Source organism: Planococcus citri, chromosome 1, assembly GCF_950023065.1.
Source record: "Planococcus citri chromosome 1, ihPlaCitr1.1, whole genome shotgun sequence".
Classification (NCBI taxonomy): Eukaryota; Metazoa; Arthropoda; class Insecta; order Hemiptera; family Pseudococcidae; genus Planococcus; species Planococcus citri.
The window spans coordinates 77965765-77985461 of record NC_088677.1 but is presented as its reverse complement, the minus strand read 5'-3'; the positions used below and the strand labels follow the sequence as shown (position 1 = coordinate 77985461).

General features: G+C 36.6%; 2 protein-coding genes across 2 annotated transcripts in view; one reads left to right on the top strand and one right to left on the bottom strand.

The window, feature by feature from the left end:
* Positions 1 to 16108, bottom strand: part of LOC135834844 (serine/arginine repetitive matrix protein 1-like) — an 81394-nt gene extending 65286 nt beyond the window's left edge. The window contains exon 1 of the mRNA XM_065348820.1: positions 16040 to 16108. The gene's annotated coding sequence lies outside the window, so the exon portion shown is untranslated. The remainder of the gene's footprint in view (positions 1 to 16039) is intronic.
* The window catches only part of LOC135834827 (pH-sensitive chloride channel 2-like), a 39059-nt gene that overhangs the window by 15003 nt on the left and 4359 nt on the right, over positions 1 to 19697 (top strand). Inside the window, exons 4-7 of the mRNA XM_065348799.1 lie at positions 16291 to 16373; positions 16921 to 17076; positions 17148 to 17303; positions 17526 to 17691. Coding sequence (XP_065204871.1) covers positions 16291 to 16373; positions 16921 to 17076; positions 17148 to 17303; positions 17526 to 17691 — 561 coding nt within the window. The remainder of the gene's footprint in view (positions 1 to 16290; positions 16374 to 16920; positions 17077 to 17147; positions 17304 to 17525; positions 17692 to 19697) is intronic.

Sequence of the window (19697 nt, the reverse complement as noted above, 5' to 3'; positions counted from 1 at the left end):
TTAACGTAAAAGTAAATTCTGGTAAACAAAGTAGGTTTCTTAAATCGTAAAACATTCGTAGCCACGGTAATACAAAATTGATCGTATGAATACTCGGAGTCGAACGCGTACTTCGAATTTGAATTTTTCAAACTTTATTTTCTGGATCGTTTGTGTAACGTAGCAAGGCGAGGACGATTTCAGTGTGTATTTGATCGTGTGCGTAGTAGTTTCCTGATTCGTCCTTGTGGCAGGGATTTGCCTTGTCCATTATCGGTTCAATTTGGGTTGCAAATTTCACCTTACGTGGATTAATACGAGCAATGTTTGATCGTAGCCATTTTCGATAGTTAACCCTGGCTTCGTTATCCGATGCTTTCGCTGACGTAATATTCGGTAAGATTAGGATGCTGCGGGCTCCATTGTCGACTAGGTATTGGACCAATGCTTTCGTATTAGCTTTTAGGAACTTGGGTCCTTCTTTCCTTAAGTCGTGTGCTCCGATTGACAGGATGATTTTTTCTGGTAAGTGTAACTTATGGAATTCCAGATTGCGTATTAACTTCTTGGCTGACAAATTAGTTCCAGTGAACGGTGATGCATCCCAGGAGTTTCGTAATTCGTCGTTGGATTTCAAAATCTCTCGTACAATCGAATGAGCCACACCATCTCCCATTATCATATGTCCGTGTAGAAACACAGACATTAATGAGTAATGTTCGAGTGGTGAGACGACGAGGAAGCGACTCAAATATCCATGTTGCTGTTCGAATGTGAAATAAGGAAAGAGTTCCTCATCCATGACAGGTCCATATTCCAATCCGGCGTCTATTATTTGATCTTCGATATTCGCAAATGTAACGGGAGTTCTGACGGTTTCCCATGATCCATCGAAACATCTAAGTCTAGATAGACTGGAGAGATCGTAAGACATGGTATATCCTTTGTAAAGTCAGCAATATATTCGAAATAGAAGTTGCGTAGCTCGTATTTAACCACCTGAGGTGAGAATTTGAGAAAACCGTAGAAGTAAACAGGTAGATTTACTAGGAATTCGTAGTAATTAGGTGATGATTGAGGTTCAGTAGATCGAATACGTAATTCCAAAGTAACGGTATACGAAGGTATTAATTGCAAAGCAATTTTTGATCCAAAATAGAAAGCGTGTAGAAAGTCAAAATCGTATATTTGAATAAAAAGCGTGAGACACAAAAGTAAAAAGCGTAAGCAAGAATGAGTAAAAAGCGTATAGGTATGTAGGTAGGTGCCAGGTAGCTGAAGAGAGAAGTTGATCGGTGAGTTGAAAGCGTGATAATGAAGTTGCTAGAATTTGAGATTTACAAAGTAAACCTTATTCTACAATTTTTATCATGGTGGGGGTAATTCGAGTGGGGTTAGTTTCCATCTCCTTCGTAATTTTCGTCCAGAGTGGGGAGTAAGCGTATAGGTGCGCAAAGTACAACTGCTCTGGGGGTGTCAAAAATTCCAAAATTATCGAATTCACCGTTTTCTTCCGTTTACGATTTTTGGAAAAATCTTGGACTTCAGGGGTCTCCAAATCTTCAGCGTAATTGATAGGTTTCTTCTGGTTATGTAGATTATAGCGTTCTGTAGCCCTTTTGCGTAAATCATCTCTCTTCTCAGGATCTGGCATCACAATTTTGAGTGTTTCATCAAAATTATCCAATTCTTGCTGAGTCATCTTGTTTCGTGTTTTACGTTTTAGCTTATTAAATTCAGCCAAACGTTCATCGTGATCGTTGGTAGATTTCGCAGATTTCTTATCATTTTCTTCAGTCTGAGACTGATAACGTTCGAGTAGAAATTCTTCAAGTAAATCGCGATGTGCGTTAAAAGCCATCATCCGCTGGTGCAGAGTACGTTTGTCAAAGCGTGATAATAATTTTGGGTCGTTGCGTAAACGTTCGAGCTGGTAGAGGTTCAGGTATGAAATGATTTGCCGTACGTTAATAAGGCGTATGTCATCCTTATCAGCAACACTCCTTACCTCGTACCCATTCTTTCCAGCGTGATTAATGATAACATATGGCCCATAGCGCTTTGGATAAAGCTTAGCTGAAGCTCCTTTATCGGCAGATGAAAGTTTATGAGATGTAATCAACACAAGTTCACCTGGTTGGTAAGTACGTATAAAGCGATTATCTTTGTTAAATTTCTGCTCGTAGTGTTGTAACTTTGTTTCGCGTCTTTCCAGTATCAGCTTAATCAGCGCCTGTTTATCTGACATCCGGTCAATCTTCGAGATGTTATATTCTTTCGTATGAACTGCTTGCCGTGCGAGACGATCAGCTGTGTAATTTCCGAAGTCCGTCAATCTGGCGTAAACGTGACGTAATTCGAATGATTCAAACTTCTGTTTCAAAGTATGTATTTCTTCGAAAATTTCACGATGATGTACAGGTTTGCGTGCTGCATTTTTCCATTTATTTTCAGTCCATTTCGAGTGACCTTCGTTGATTGCAAGTGTCAGATACTGTGAGTCGGAGAATACGCGGAATTTACGTATGTCGTTGAAGATCATTATCTTCATAGCAGTAAGTAAAGCTACAGCTTCTGCGAGATTATTCGTATTTGTGTAAGATTCATGGTGTATTCTTTCAGAAACGTTCTTTGTACCGTCCGGTAACCAACATATACCAATGCCAGCAGTAGCGTCATCTGATCCATTATTGATACAGGCACCATCCACTGAAGCCCATACGAAATCATCTACTGAAATATATACGTCGTTGAGAAGATCAAGTTTATTTTGAAGTAACTCTGCGCTGGTAACCGAGGGGAGTAAATTCGTTTGGTTTTCTTCACGTAATTTACGTAGCTCGTACTTTGGATTAATCTTCATTCGTTCAACAGGCAGATCAGTATCGAAATCGTCAACGTTCCATACGTCATCAGGTGGAATACCAACATCGTTTGGAGTAGCGTTAATCTCCTTCTCGATATCTTCAACATAAATATCCCATCCATGATGAGAATACGATCCTTCGACGTTATCATTGACCTTCAGTCGTAATCGTTCACCAATAATACGCATTGTACGTTCAACGAGATTGGATTGCGGGTTATAAGGAGTTGAATGACCGCAATTGATCTTATATTTCTCAAGTAAGAGATTCCAAGTAGAATTCGTAAACTGCGTTGCATTATCGGTAATGATTTTTCGTATTTTCAGCTTCTTCTTTCGTATATAAAGGATGACAGTTTTCATGGCATTAGTAACAGTTTCCTGAGTAATATCGAGCATTGGGCGAAGCCAAACTTTTCCAGTGAGTACGTCTTTGGTTACGAGTATATAACGTGGTTCGTTTGATTCGTTGGCTATCGGTCCAAGGATATCTACTGATAGTACGTCACCAGGTGCGTAGGAATTCGTGTAAGCAAACTCTATTGGTTTCTTAAAACCGTAGGTTTTATTCGATTTACATTTCAGGCATTCGCTGGTTATAAAGTTCGCAAAATGTTTCACATTCGAAGAGTAATATAGTCGTTTGAAGATAAGCTGGAGTTTGTTTGAACCAACGTGACCGTAGCTTTCGTGAAGAAATAGTAATACGTCTCTAAAAAGCTCGTCTGGTAAGACAGGTACGTAGGTATCGTCTTCGTATTTGTATACGAGTAATTCTTTTCCGTTGAGTTGTTTGATTTCAAACTTTCGGCTCAATCTCCAATTCTTGATACGATCCGTATTGTTACACATATGATCAGGTGTTCGTAATCTTCGTGTAATGTGAATACATTTGCTGTCTCGTTTCTGTAGAATATCTAATCGTGATAAAGATTGAATTAATTTGCGTTTAACTCGTCCAGCAAAATCGTCTCCGGGTTTTACAAAATTGACAAACTGTAGAGAATTGACCGTTAACTCAGGAGCTTGTACACCAAACCATTTCTTATGCTTCGCACGAAGATCGTATCGTAAATCGTAGCAATTTAACATCGTAATCCATCCTGCTGCTTTACGTTGAATCTCAGCAAGTGTCTCAAATTTGCTAACGATCGAGAGTAGGTCTTGACGAACATGAATCGTTCTACCGTGAAGCCACAATTGTAACTTTGAGATGCATTTGACTAAAGTATACATCTCTCGTTCAATTAGTGTGTAGGATTTCTGGTGTGATTTAAAGCTGTGACTGGTAAACATCACAATCTCGTCCATCCCGTTGTAATTCTGATATAGGATACCGTTCATAGCATCCGCTGACGTATATGTGTCGAGGTAAAGATCTATATCATTGCGAGGAGGTACTAGCTCGAATTCTTTCGTGTATTCTTCTTCTAGTTTATCCATAGCTTTCTGCTGTTCAGGTCCCCATACGAATTCAACGTCATCGCAAGTTAATCTGTAGAGGGGAGCGATTATTTGCTGATAGCAAGGAATAAATCTTCGATATAATCCGGTTAAGCCAATTAATTCAAGTATCTCGTTCTTGGTTTTTAGTTTAAAGATTCCTTTGGCGTTCGTGTGTTTTTTCTTGAAGTCTATGAATTTGTCTAATTTCTTAGATTGCTTCATAATAACGCCAGGTCCGAGGTCAAAACCAAGATGTTCGGTTTTCTTTTGAAAGAACATAGTTTTCTTTGCATTGAGTTTTAATCCGTTATTACGTAATATGGTAAGAACTTCAACTAGTAATTCGAGCATTTGTTCAAATGTCGCAGCTCTGAAGAGAATATCGTCGACGTATTTCGTAATTCCTTTTTTATCTGGAATGATGGTATTTACGAGATTAACGAAGAGTGCGGAAGCGGTCTTTAATCCATAAGGTAAGCGTATAAACTGGTAAACACGACCGTCTACTTGAAACGCACAATATTTACGATCTTTTGCTTTCAGCACAAGCTGCCAGAAGCCTGCAACAAAGTCAAAGGTGCTAAACAGCATAGCTTCAGCGTCTTCCGTTATTATGCGATCGAGGAGTCCAGCTTCGTTATAGTTTTCTTCCAATATAGGGTTTAAATCAACTGGGTTGAGGCAAATACGTATTTCTCCACTCTTTTTAACGTTGACGACGATTGGATTTATATAAATTGAATTTGACGGTTCAATTATGTTCGTGGCTAACATCACTTGAAGTTCATGTCGTAATGGTTCCATAAGCTTTCGTGAGGGGTTGTATTTTGCCCCACGATAGCGAATTTCTTCTCGAGGTATGTTGAAATTCAAACCAACTTGCTCACCGACATATCGTCCTGGAAATTTACTGAAGACGTCCTTGAACGTGATTAACGTTTTGTAGGCTTGATTTGCTTGATCTGAGGTAATTCGTTTATCACGTACAGCGTCGGTTAATTGTGTATCAAGACTTTGTTGGAATATCTCAGGACCATCGTCGTAAACTCCTTCAGGTAATGAATGATATAATTCGGCAAGATTAGTTTGACGTAATACTTTTTTCATTTCATGTTTAAATTCAGGTCGAATGTATGCAGAATTCAGCATGAGTTTTCCTTCGTAATCAGACGGTATCAAGAAAGGTAGCTTTTCAATCGAGAGATTCGGCTTTGGTTGACAGTATGCCATTCCATCGGCGAGATTCGGATGAATACCTAGTTGTTTCATCGATTTGGTACCAATCAAGAATACTTGATTGCATTCTTTGAGTACGTAGAATGGTATTTTAAGTTTATGTGAACCGAATTTCAAAGTAGGTACAATAACGTAATCGGTAGTTTCAGCTTCTTTATTATCCGCTAATACGCAAATCGCTGGAGTGTTGAGTTGAATAAAATCAATGGCATCGGAGTGATTATCGATGATGAATAAAGCAGTTTGTTCTGACATAACGTTCGGTACTGCTCCTGTGTCCAATTGGGCTGGATAGAAAGCGTTCTCCAATTGTAATGCAACTACACAGGTATTCGCGTCAGTTTTAAGCGTAATTAGTTGAGCTTTTAAACTTTCATCGATTTCATTGATTTTCAGCGGTCCACGAGGAAGTCGTGACAATATCGGATCCTGTTTACGATTGGTTGCTGGAACTACGTTATTTATTCTTGATATGGAATTGACAAAAACGGAATCTTTCGAATCTGTTTTTTCATCGTCATTCGAATCGGTAGGTATATCGCTAATTGAGCGACCAGTATCGTCTGTATCGGTTGGAATATCTTCGATTGAACGTCCAGTATCGTCTGTTTTACCGAGATGAAGTATTTCATGCGTCATTGATCCTGTGGAAGATGGTTCTTCGGTTCGAGAGAAGTCAGGAGTTGAGTTCACACTGTTTACCGAAGGTATAGTATTCATAGATGTTTTCTTCGTAGATTTATCATCAGACTGTGTAGACTTCTTAGAAACTTTTTCTTTTGTTTCAGGTACGTCTTCTTTATATACACGATGCTTTAGAATACGTTTAGATTCATCACAGACGTCTGCTAGATATGTTAATAATCGATTACGTAGAGTTAAGCTTGGATACATATTCCCGTGTGGGAGGGACATATGGAAATTATCCATTTTGATTATAACGTTCCCTTTAGAGTCTCGTGCTAGAATATACTTTCCCTCGATTTTCGTACTTCGTGTTACTTGGGTAAATAACATGGCAGGCTCAATGAGTAGACGAACGTTGCGAAGTTTGCATACATTCCGTATAATACGCAGCAGCGCATACCAATGGTTAACAGATACAGTAGGGTTTTCCAATTTTCCAGGTTTGATTATTGGAAACATGAATACGATGTCTTTAAAGCCTTTTTCGATTAATGCGTTGATAATAGCGTGAAGATTTTTCTGAATTTCTTGAATGTCGAGACCTGTCTGGAGTAATTCGTATTGTCCTAAGGACGCTATCACGTGTTTTTTCTTAAATGTAGTACGTTCGATAGCTTCCAGTAGATCGGTCAATTCAATTTGATTCTTCAAGTAAGGCATTTCTTTGAAAGGTAGACGAAGACATCTCGTAATGAAGATAGCTAAAGAATCTCCAATAATTTCGTATTCATCGAGTGTGTGTGTTGGTGTATCCGTCCCTATTACGTCGATCGAATTTATTGCTGGTCCTCCACTTGGGTGGAGGTAGCTGGCAAGTTTTTTGGCTTCGTAGCTTCATCTTCGTTCTCACTTTCGTATGTCTCCGCGTTGTCATAAATATCATCTTCGAATTCCTCGTTGTTAGGATCTATATGAACTTTATTTAGGACATTGCGATTGGTACGTGTTCCAGTTCGACCTTGATTTGGCCAAGCTTGCATGCCACTAGGACCTGCCCCAGCGTTTACATTCGTATTAGGAAACATTTGGTTTTGCTGCATATTAGCGTAATTCTGTTGAGCAGGTTGATTGCTCATTCCAGTAAAGGTATTGTTGAGATTACGTCGGCGAGGGTTGCGGGAACGGTGGTTGATATTGATGCGGGAATGGCTGTAAGAACTGCTGCTGGAACGGTTGTTGAAATGGTGCTTGAATTGGCTGTTGAATTACTTGTTGAGCCGTATTTTGAACTTGTTGTTGAATTTTCTGTCCCTTTGATTGATAGGGTGAGTTCAAATATTCTTCAAAGCGAGTCATTTCATTCAAACGTTTAACGAATGCAATTCTTGTAGCTCTGCACGTAGAAGGAAAATTATATTTCAAATCTCGTGGTACCCGTTGATAAATAGCACTTATCAGCATCGCATCTGACATATCCGTATCCGCAAGTATATTGTACCATTTCAGCAACTGCGAGGCTAATCGAATTGATGATGAATTGTCAAGTTGAAGGTTGAGGAAATGTTGACGAGCATTTTCTTGTTGAATATCACTCCACATAGTTTCCACAAATGATTCTCGGTATTCGATGTAGTCCATAATTGATGACGCGGTGGTTTTCCAACAGTTTGCTTCGGTACTTTGAACGATTTGTTCGAACAGATTACGATAGGTATATTCATCTGCTCCGTGTTTGTACATGTAAGCTTCGAACTTCTCAATGAAAGCCAATACTTCGTATTTATTAGAGTCATTGAAATAAACATTGTAATCTTTCAGGTGCTTCAATTTTATCTGGTAATCACATTCATCAGCAAAATCAATATCGTAATTCAGCTGCCTCTGGCGGGGTTTTGTTAAATCGTCTTCCACTAAATTGTGTTCTCCATTTTGTTGATTACGAGGTAGCGTAGTACGTAAAGTTGAACGGGGGTTAGGGGTACCTTGCCCCTGTACTAATCCTTTATTCCATATTGGGCCAGATGCTGTACTGCGATTACGTAAATTCTTCGCTAATTCTTGCCTTTTTTCTTCACCAGGATAGTGACCGTGAATATTGAAGTAGTAGAAGTCCTGAATTGATTTTCTCATTTCATTAGTTACATCATCGTGATTTTTGACCATTTCCATTGTTTTGATGACGTCAGTTTGAAGATTCTTCAGCCATTTATCATAAAGTCGGAAACGATCGGCGAAGATGCAAAACTGTTTACTCAGGTATTTATTCAAGGTAGCATGATCACTGAAACGATCGGTTTCAACTCGAGTGATGAAATCCTTAAAATTAGAGCGAGTACAGGTGATAGCTCGTTCGATTTCTCTGATTCGTTCTTGATGATCATCATTATTTTCGAAGATTGCATCTCTTTCCTTATTGATCCATTCAACTAGGTCTCGTAACTCATTAAGTCCTACGTCCCCAGCTTCTGGTACTATAAACGGATCCGCAACTGGATTTCTCCGAAATTCTCTTTCGTCGTCGATGCGTCGAAAGCAATAAATTTCGCGGTGTCCATTCGGTTGATTGTTTGGAGGTGGGTTTTGTTGAATTTGGTTTTGAGGAATAGGAGCACCATTAGGTTGAACGCCATTCTGTTGTCCGTTTAGGTTTCCGTTATTTCCATTAGCATTCGCGTTTCCGTTTCCAACGTTCTGTACGACTTGATTTTGATTCTGATTATGATTGGCTCCATTTTGGTTGTTTTCCGCGTTATGGGCAGTATTCAAAATGTCATCTTCTTCATCGTCTTCATCAACGTCGTCTAGTTCTGCATCATTGTGCATAGGTTGAATGATTGGCATAGGAAGGCGTGCGTTATATAGGCTGCGAACTCCAAACATATTGTCGTCCCAAGCTAGAGAAGGATAACGTTCCCGAAAGTAAGGTTCAGGATCAATAGGTTCACCGGTGGAAATTGGTGAAAGATCTGCATTCGGTGATTGACGTTGAACAGAATCTCGCATGGTTGAATTGCGTCTGGATCTATCCAAGTCGTATCTATTTTCGATAGGTATAACCGGCATCCTGGATTCCTGCCTGATGATAGTACGAGGTGTTTGTGTATGAGTAGTCTGAGTAGGAACGGTTTGCGTAACTACAGGATTAGTGAATTGAACACTAGGTCCAGTGACGTGTTGTTGACTGGGTCTACTCTTCGATTGATGGTATTGAAGTAATTGATCGATATATCGATAGTTAGCGTGAGGTTCAGAGCTACGTAGTGGGTTAGCAGCTGAAGCGTTAGCTAGGGCAAAATTCCGAGTCCAACGTCGTTCAGTGGTTGTAGCTTGAGTGGTAGCTTGTTGAGGTTCACTAGAAGCTGTCTGAGGTTCCTCAATGTCTTCAAGAGTAGGTCTGATTCTTCCTGAGTTACGTGAGCTTCTTCCTTGACCTTTTCGTCCTCGGTACATATTGAAGCGTGAATGCGAAGCTTTGATTTTATTCAACCGGTAGGTTAAGGTTGAATGAAAATATTTAATGGTTTCGCAAAGTAAAATACGTGAAGATTACAATTTTAGCGTACAGGAATCCGATGAATAGCGGGTGTTCGTATGCAATTTGGGAAAGCGTTTTGTTGCGAAAACACTTATCGTTAATTAATTCCCAAAAATATGCGAAGAAAAAGTAGGTAGTAAGAAATAGGAATAATATAGCACAAATTAATCGTCTATCCGTCCAGAGGAGTATCCACATAAAGTGAATGAAATGGGCGTTTTTGGATTATCGTTATAATTTTGAGTCCTAATTTTGACACGTGTCGATGCAGTAAAGCTAAAGTTGAATAGAACGCGTGGTTAATCCGCAAAAAATAGAACACGTATTCGGGTGAATAGAATAGGTGTTGAATCAGCAAAATTAAAGCGTAATGTTAAAGTTGAATAAAAAGCGTAATTAATTCAGCAATTTAGGTAAGGGTTAAAGTTGAATAGAAATCGTTTAGGTAAGGGTTAAAGTTGAATAGAAAGCGTAAAATGCATCAACGTGTCAAAATTCAGAAAATCCAAAAATCGTCATAAAATCCAAATTTGAAAAAAATCAAATTCGAAAAGAATCCAAAAAATCCCAAAAATGAGAAAAAGGGTTTGACAGGATAAATGAATTGAGGAGAGTGATCAGAATTCGAAAACGTAAGTACTAGAGAGCGTTCTTATTGCAGAGCAAGAAGAGGAGTTGAAGGTAATAGAAAGCGTATACGAATGAACTGATCCATTTGAGCTTATGGGTATTCTGGCTACAATTCCCATTTCGTGATTATGGTGGGAGAAAATGCGTAGGGTGGGAACATTTTCTTGCACAGAGAGGGTAGAAAACATATGCGCACGTCGTAATTAGGGTCGCGGAACGGCGTGGGGGGGGGAACGTAGTCCGTATGGAAGGGTGCGTAGTTAGCAATCGTTATGCAATGCGTAAAAACTATGATGACGTCATCGTGGCCAGAAAGATGATGAAATAATCGAGAGCGTTGCGTTACGTTGCATCAATCTTCCATAAATTGCATTTTATAGGCTTAATTGTAATTAGCCTAAAAATTTATGGTACGTAATTCCGCATGTAGATAATAAGTTGCGCATAGTTTTGGTTCACTTCGTAGAATTCGGAGACAACAGGTGCATAAATTCGTGATAATAAATGTGTAGTGTACTTAGTGTATCGGAAATGATTACCATGGCGTCTAACGAGACATTGTGTCAGTGAGGGAAAGAAAGACTCTTAGATAGGTGGAAGCTCCGTCAAAAAAAAAAGATCTCTCGCGATATCAGTGAGGTTTTTTGTCTAGAATTTTCCTAACCATGTAAAAAACACTCAACGGCCGGGAGGGCCTCATGAATTTCACAATAAGTACACACCCTAGACAAAACAACACCGGGTCAGCAAAAGATTAAATCAAAAGCGTTCAAAAGTCTTATCGATCTCAACACTGCCATAAATGTCACCGGTGATATTCTGCGACAGAAATAAAGAAAACACTTGACGGTTAAGTTGGAGAAGTACACTGTCTATAAAGAAACGCTTAATAGTGGATTGGAAAATATACGCCGCCTGCAAAGAAACACTTAACGGCTGTCTAAGCCTCATGAATCTCACAAACGGCATATATTCTTCGTATAAAAAGCGTGAATCCTCCGAAAAATTGTGGAAAATTGGAAATTCCAATTTCATCAAAAACGTATTCACGGTATCCATACGAGTATTTTGATGCGTTATATTGCATATTTTCGAGTAACAGAAGTATTTTTCGCCAAAAATGGAAATTTTCCGAAAAAATCGAAAACGTTCGAAAAATTCCAATTCTGCGAAAATCAAGTAGAAAGCGTAAAAATATGCATTCTGAATGATTACATGATAGGTTTTCGTGTGATAGAACTCGTATTTCTGGAACTTTGAAATTTTCCAAAAATCGTGAAAAATTGAAAAATTCCAATTCTGGCAGAATCGCACAGAGAATGTCAAAATACGCATTTTGAGTGGTTATACGTCATATTTTCGCGCACGGGAACATAAGTTTTCTCAAAATCGAAAAATTCAGGAAATTCGTAAAAATCCAAAAAATTCCAATTCTTGCAGAATCGTACGTAGAATGCGTAGGCGCGTTCGTTGATAGGTTACATGACATATTTCCAGGTGTTAGAAGGTAATTTTTTCGAAAATTGACAATTTTTTCGAAAATCGTGAAAAATTGAAAAATTTCAATTTTGGTATTTTCGGGTAGAGAACGTAAAACTGCGTATTTTAATAGGTTACATGGTGTGTTTACGTACACTGGAACATTTGTTTCGTGATTTTCAAAAATTTATGAGTTTTTGAAAAGTTGCCCCGGTCATCACGAATTCGTAGGGTTGGTGACTGGAAGTGATTGTTTCGTGTTAAAATCGCTGACAGTGAATAAAATTAATTATTCGGCGTTGATTAAGCGAACGTTTGGGTTGAAAATAATTCGTTGTCGATTTATCACTGAATATAGAACACGTATGTCGACTTACGTATAATCATCCGGACCAAAGGAGCACGTTTTATCTTCAACGTTGGCAGGAAAGAGAATTCGTGAAAATCAGTTTTAGCTTAATTTATCGAATTCGTAACTAATCAGGATACTTTCCTCACCTATGAGGGTTCGGTTCATAGGTATTTCGTAATTTTGAAGAAATAAGTAATAAGGTTAATAAGGTAATTAAAGATGAAATTTGGCTAAGAGATGACATAAATGCGTAATTTCCTCGTTTGATGAATCCGTCGAACTCGTAAAGTGTTGAAATTCAGCCGGTCATAAATTTGAAAATTTATGGCACTTATGGCATCGAGCCCCACGTTGGGCGCCAAAATGTAGGGGGAGAAAGTAATTATACGTGTATTAAGCGCATTTTCTCTGGTTGTCTATGGTTGTAGTCGTAAAATGCACTAATTACTTTTGGTGATTCTCGATATAATTGCATTTCTTCGCATAAATGCAATTATCCACCAACATTATGTCCTCTGACTCTTTCCTAAGGAGCCTCGTGAACCGTAATAATACACGATTTAACGGGGAACTTGATATCGTGAAGCGCGAAGTCATAAATAAGTAGAAAACGTCATAAGTTGATAAGTGATTCAGGTAGGAAGCCCTGATGGTAGATCTTCTCAGGGTTAAAGCGTACGAAGGAAATTATGACATCTCAATTAGCCAAAATAATAAATTCATGTATTGGTTTCGTAACACGTAATATCACAGGTTGCTCAAATCGTATACATGAATGAGACTTCTATAATTAACTAATAATTATAAACTTCTAGTAGAAAACGTAATTAATCGAATGCGTAGTTGTGGTGGCAGGCTTTCAACGTTTTTAGTTGCATATTGAGCCCAAAACCGAAAAGCTCATATGCAACCCCCGAATCCCTCGAGGTCGTGGTTAAGGACATCGCGTTCTCTGGATTGCTGTGTCTTCTGACGAGCGCATAACCCCAATGCCCGAGTGCTAGTTACATCCCACGGTTCCTCATTTATGATCCTTTATGACTTATATCCCACGGTACTGTGGAGATATAAGAACGCGTAAGGCGTGACTCAGCATGTCGGTCCATAACGGATGGATAAGTTCCGTGGGTCCATAGAAAGCGTATCCGCGTCATAAATTCGTATTTCGAGGTCTTGGTCACCGAGGTATTCCACTGGGCAGCAAGAAGTCGAAAGCGTGAGGAGGAATGCGTACAACAACTGATCAGCTAGCAAGGTAGGTTGAAGGAACTAACAACTGAGGAAAAAGTGCCCGTGCATGAACTTATAAAGGCGAAAGTTCAACGTAAAAGTAGCAGGGATGACGGATATTCTTACGTAGAAGTAGGGACATAACGGCGCGCGTCGCGTAGGTCTTATTGGTGGTATAAAATAGGTGGTGGAATCGCGAAAGGGATGATGAAATCGTGATATTTCCATCACCTGACGTCACGAATACCATAGAATCGAGTGCGTATGACGTCACGAGTACCTTGTACTTACGAGGAAATTTTCATTTTCTACCGCTTATGTTGAAATAAGTGATCATTTCTACCGCTACATAATCATATTATTTTTATAATATTTGCAACTATGAAATTATCTATATGGAGTTGTATTTTTGAGAATGAATATTGATTGATTGATTTGCAAAACCATTGGGAGGAGGGGGTGAGGTACAAAGCTCCAAAAAGGGTCGAAATGTGAAAAGATGTCAAATATCGAGTCACGTATCATTTCATACCTTTTTTAAAGCGCTGAATACAAATATCGATGCCTCCATTCTGAGCCCACTCCTGAACTTCCAAAATAAACTCAACTCTTGAACTTTTGAAAATTTTTGCGAATATGCATAAAGATCTGCTTAAAATTGCAGCAGTCCTGAGAAATCAGACTTCAAAGTTGTGTATTTTTCAACGAAAAATTTCAATCGCTGAAAAAATGTTCCACATACCCAAAAGTTGAGGGAGGGAGGGAGGGGAGCCAATGATATGTACCTAGCAGAGAAAAAAACCTAAACCCAAAATTGGACTAGTTCGGTATGGAAATGACTCAAATTTAAATTTTAATGAAAAAACGAAGATAAAACCGGAAAAAACATCCTATTCACGTTTCTTTCAGAAGCCCAAAAAGTTCATTTTTAGGGGGAAAATTTCATTTTTCTTCAAAATTTGAATGAAAAATTAAAAATCTACTCGAAATTCAGGAAACAGATCTAGATAAAACGTACACAAAAATTTCATTCAAAACCAAAAAACTACATTGATTTATTATAAAACTAAAATTCCAAAACAAACCCCAAAGGAAGTGCCTTACAGAGATTTTAACCAACAGACAGTTCTAAAATTGATAAAGGCATGTCTTGAAAGTCCAGTCCAGTCCAATTCTCGAAAAATCGAGAATTCTCAGTTCTCCAAAGCATATCCAAAAAATAGAAACTCAATATATTAAAACATAAAATCATTAAACTCCTACTCAAAAACAGAGAGGGGGAAGAAGAAGGGTTCAATTTAACGAGAACTTGATGAAGAAAAAAAAACGTTCATGAAAACACTATCAAAACCATTAAAAAAATCAACTGATTTCAAAATTGAGAAATCAAAACCATCCTTCCATTTAGGTACCTACAGTAAAATTTTTTTTAGAAATCAAAATTGCAATAAAAATTTCTCAATATGGAAAAATTTTCCAAAAACACTGCACTTTTTTTTTTGCAAATCTCATGTTCAATATTTTTCGTCGGGAAACTATGTAATTTTATTTCCAGAAAATGCTCAAATTTCAATTTCTTATTTCCCTCCAGAAAACAAAAAGATTTCTCTGTTTTGGTATCACTGTAAAATACGCTACCGACGCACTCTACAAGCAAACGAACGTAACTAATTCTCACATTTTTTATTTTTTATTTTTTTGGCACGAAATTAACGGAAATAAATAGGCTATTCAAATTAATTTGAAAAATTCGGGCATCAGAGCTGGATAATTTCAAAGTTTAACAGCTAAACTACTTCATTAAAAATACTCAGCATCTCTCAAGTCTCAAAACAAAAAGTAAAAAAAGTTTCGATTTTTAAAGCAGCTGTTGAAATCGAAGAATCGAGAACACAAACATAATTAATCTCATGAGCATACTGTATTGCTGGCTGGACCCTGGACTTCGTAGGCTGATGCATGATGCATTAATAATACGATTAGGCATTCTCATTATAATCACTGACAATCGCATGAATTCCAATAATTTGGAGTCTTATTAATTGCTAATAAATTCCCACTGAGGAAATTGTGTTTTTTAACATACATAAAATATTCATTGTTTCAAGTTACGTGTCAAAATTATGTCACACAAGCACAAAGAGTTGCTTCAGAATGTAAAAAAAATTATGAAATTGGATAAAAAAATTCACCATCGATAAAAAATTTAAACTGTAGAGGTTGAATTTACTAAAACGATGGAGGATTCACTACCATACCATTCAAAATTAGTTCTGGAGTTTATCAACAACTGAACGAAGATCGAAGGACATTATAATCTGGTCATAAATTATTTTGAACTGGAAAACTTGGAAAATTAATTTTCATTTTCAAAAAGATTAAAAAATGAGTTTAGATTTTGAAGCAACGATAAAATTTGCAGAAATCTCAAATTTCATCCATTGTACTAAAAAAGTCTCACAAGAGAGTCTTGAAATTAAGCTACTTTTACACCTTATTTTGAATTCTTCAGTTAACGGGCGTGTGCGTTTTTTTCTCTCTTTCTCCATTTTTAGTGTACTACTTATTTGCAGCGAACGAATAAATATTCAAACTATGAAATAAATACACGACATGAACTTTAAAAATATTATTAAATAGTAATTGTGAATGTACTCACCAATACAAAATTTTTCGAATGAGAATATTAGTCTTCTTCAATATTTGATTCGTTGAATAATTTCTGAAACCCACAACATTGCTCGTTAAAATACATGAATATAGTGCAATGTACGCAGTTCATACTTTTATCATAAATCTTTAAAACTTACAACTAGGTATGTTTTGAAGACCGAATCATTTAGTAAAAATCAGATAAAAATAATTCGTTTTGGTTGATTGAAAAAAAAAGTCATAAAAATATTATTTCAGGTTAATAACAAGCGTTGTTTGCGGGGTTAAACTTGGAAGATTTCCATTGGATCAACAAAAATGTTATTTCAATATTGACACGTGTAAGTTGAATTACTACAATAACCTACCTTTTATCTAATATTTTTTTGGTACATGTTTTAATTGCTCACAAATGTAGTTAAAATTTAAAAAACTGGACTGCAGAATAAATTATTTTAAATTTAAATTCAGTGGTCACCATCACATCCCATTTTCCATTTAAATTGAAAAAAAAATAAATGCAATAAATTTATCAAAATAAAATGTTTTATTCGCATTTTTAAATAATTAGAATTAAAAACATTATTCGATATATTTTTCAAAAATGATTCATAAATTGAAAAATTGATTCAGATTTTAATCATTTTCCATTCAGAAATAATTTTTTTTTAAATATTGAATTTTTAAAAATAAAATGTTAAAAGATTCAAATAATCAAAATTAGAAACAATTGAATAAGATAATATAATAATTTTATTTGAGAATTTATTTTTAGAAAATATTTATAAAATTATTAAATTCATGTTGGTATTTTTAACTTTAAATCAATTCTTGTCTTAAGATATCTCCTTAAAATAAACGACGAATTAAACAAATCTTTTCACACAGGGAAATTCACCTCCAGCGACTTACTCTTAAAATGGGAAAACGATACTGCAGTTTCAATATCGAAAGAGACCCCATTTTTAGCCGAATACCAACTTGTCAGCGCTGTTCATCTCACAGATTACAAATACACTGAACCAGACTCCATACATGACCATGGTAAGAATTTGAAAACATTTTAAAAGTTAAAAGTTGAATAATCCTCATCGATACACATTACTTTTTTCAAGTTTTCAACTGCAGTTCCTTGAGAGTTATGTTCGTGGTGTCCAGAAAATATGGATTCTACCTCATGAACTATTATTTGCCCAGCGCACTCATAGTTGCCATTTCATGGGTTACATTTTGGGAATCACCGGATGCGACACCAGGGCGCTGTATTTTAGGTAACTATCTTATCATCACCATAAATAAAAATGAATAACCAAATAAAACACTTGAAAATTATTCAATTTTCAATCACCAGTTCCTTTATAAAACGAGATAGGCAACTCATTTTACACTGAAGAAGTTACTTTTATTTGAGATGTCAGAATCTACTATCTCTCGACGTTTATACCTAATTTTTGAATGTGCAACAGCTCATTTACTTATCGTTTTCTAATCAGGAGCTACCACCATGCTAACATTCATTCTACTGGGAGTTGAGACGAGTAAATCATTGCCTTCCAAGACGTATATACGTTCAAATGATGTCTGGTTCATCGGCTGTACTGCTTTCATATTCTGCGCACTGGCTGAGTTTGCATTTGCAAACACAATATGGAGATATGGGTAGGTAGATACAATAACCTAAGTAATTAACTCCCCGAAACTATCCTCAAACATGTTCACATTGTTCACTATAAGTACCACAATTTTTTGTCAATTTTAATCCTTCTAAAAGTCCTAAAAGCAATGCTAGCAAAATTTTACACACCTCAGTAATACTCTGATTGTGAGGTGACAGATCTGTCCAAATAAATATCCTCAAAAGAAAAGTGTGTGACAGCCTCTCAGCTCTAAACCCCAGTGACGCGCATTGGGAAGGTACAAGGATGTTTCAAAATACTCATCAATTCATCACTACTTCGTTTTTGGAAGAAAATGAAAAATTTGAAAATTTGGAGGTGCCCTACCTCACTATTGAATATTTCAAAAAGGTGTGGATGAACACCCTTGTTGGAATCAGTGGAGGTTTTAAGAGCAAATTTGACACTGGAAAGTGGTCAAGTATCCATCACTGTCGTTGCTTTTAAAAAAATTTCAAAATTTTTGAGTAGCCTCTGCGCCTCATCTATTTTATTCACTGTGGGTTTCTCAACAAATATGACATCCAATTGTCCATAAGTCTTGTCGACCAGCGCCATTTTACCGCTACCTCATTTTGGAAGTGAAATAAGAGAATTTGAAAAACTTTTAAACGCCCCTGTACCACCCCAATAAGCATCACTGGGGTTTTCTGGATAGTTTTTGAAATCATCATCAGGAACTAAACACACTCATGAACTTAACATTGCCTCATTCATTTCGGAAAGAAAATGGAAAATTTTGAAATTTGGAACTGCTTAGGCACCTCAATTGTTGTCACAAGGGGGAGGGGGATGACTTCAGAACAGTTACCAACCAAATTCAAAAATTAGATTTGATGAACAGCTGTGCACCAACACAGGTGTAATGAAGCATTGGCCAAAAAAATGAGAATTTAGAAAAATGCATCCAACTCACAATGGAACATCCTCTTTAAAAAATCTTAAAATTAATAAAAACATTTAAAAAATATTGTTTTCTACATTAAATAAAAAAATGCAATCTAACAATATTTTATGTATTAGAATCGAGTTGAAACCAGTGATACTTATGTTTGATTTTACAAACCAGAGTAGGTATTCTAAAAAGCAGAAGGATGAAAAAATTCAAAAGTCCAAATGTTGAAATTTCATCCCTTTTTGATGTTTTTTGAAGTTGATTTTAATATTTACTTCTTCAGTTTTCAGTTACATATCGTCTCTTAATATTATGCTTAGAAAACTTTTTTTTTTTAGAATTTTTTAAAAGTTTTACTGAAATTTCATCATCTTTCTCTACTTTAGCCAATTTCTACTAATTTTAAATCTTTGTTCAAAGTTTTTATGACATTTTACCATGTTTTAATTTTTTTCATTCATTTTTTGTTAAATTTTGTGATTTTCTCCAAAACTTTTGAAGATTAGTCAATTCTGTTAACCGAATGAAATGCTCTTTCCGCCATTTTCTGTTAGACTATTTTATATTAAGCGATAAAATTTGCATGTAAGAAGATACAAACGTTTGGTCCCAGACTCCCAGTACATTTCATTCCATTAATTGAATTATTCTATTTTCCTCAATTTTAATGAGTGGAACTTGAGTACCAATAAAACTAAATTAAAATAAGTAACCCCCCCCCCCAATATGCTCCCTTTACTAGGAGAATCCTTACTCCTTCGCTTGTATGGTTCCTAAACACTGAATAGCAATACACAGATTTAAGTAACATCGATACAAAGATTATGATAATATATACTGACAACACTACCTATTGTTAAATTATGTAGGTACTGTATACAGGGTGCCCAGAAATATCGAGTACCCCTAAAAAAGTTTTCTACTAAAATACTTCGGTTGGTCACAGTGAATGATAATAATGATAGCACATGATTGGTTGTTGGACTGGAGAGATAACATTCCACCAATCATATGCATCTATTTCAGGTTGCCAACCTACATTTTAAATGAAAAACTTTCTTAGGGGTACTCGATATTTCTGGGCACCCTGTAGT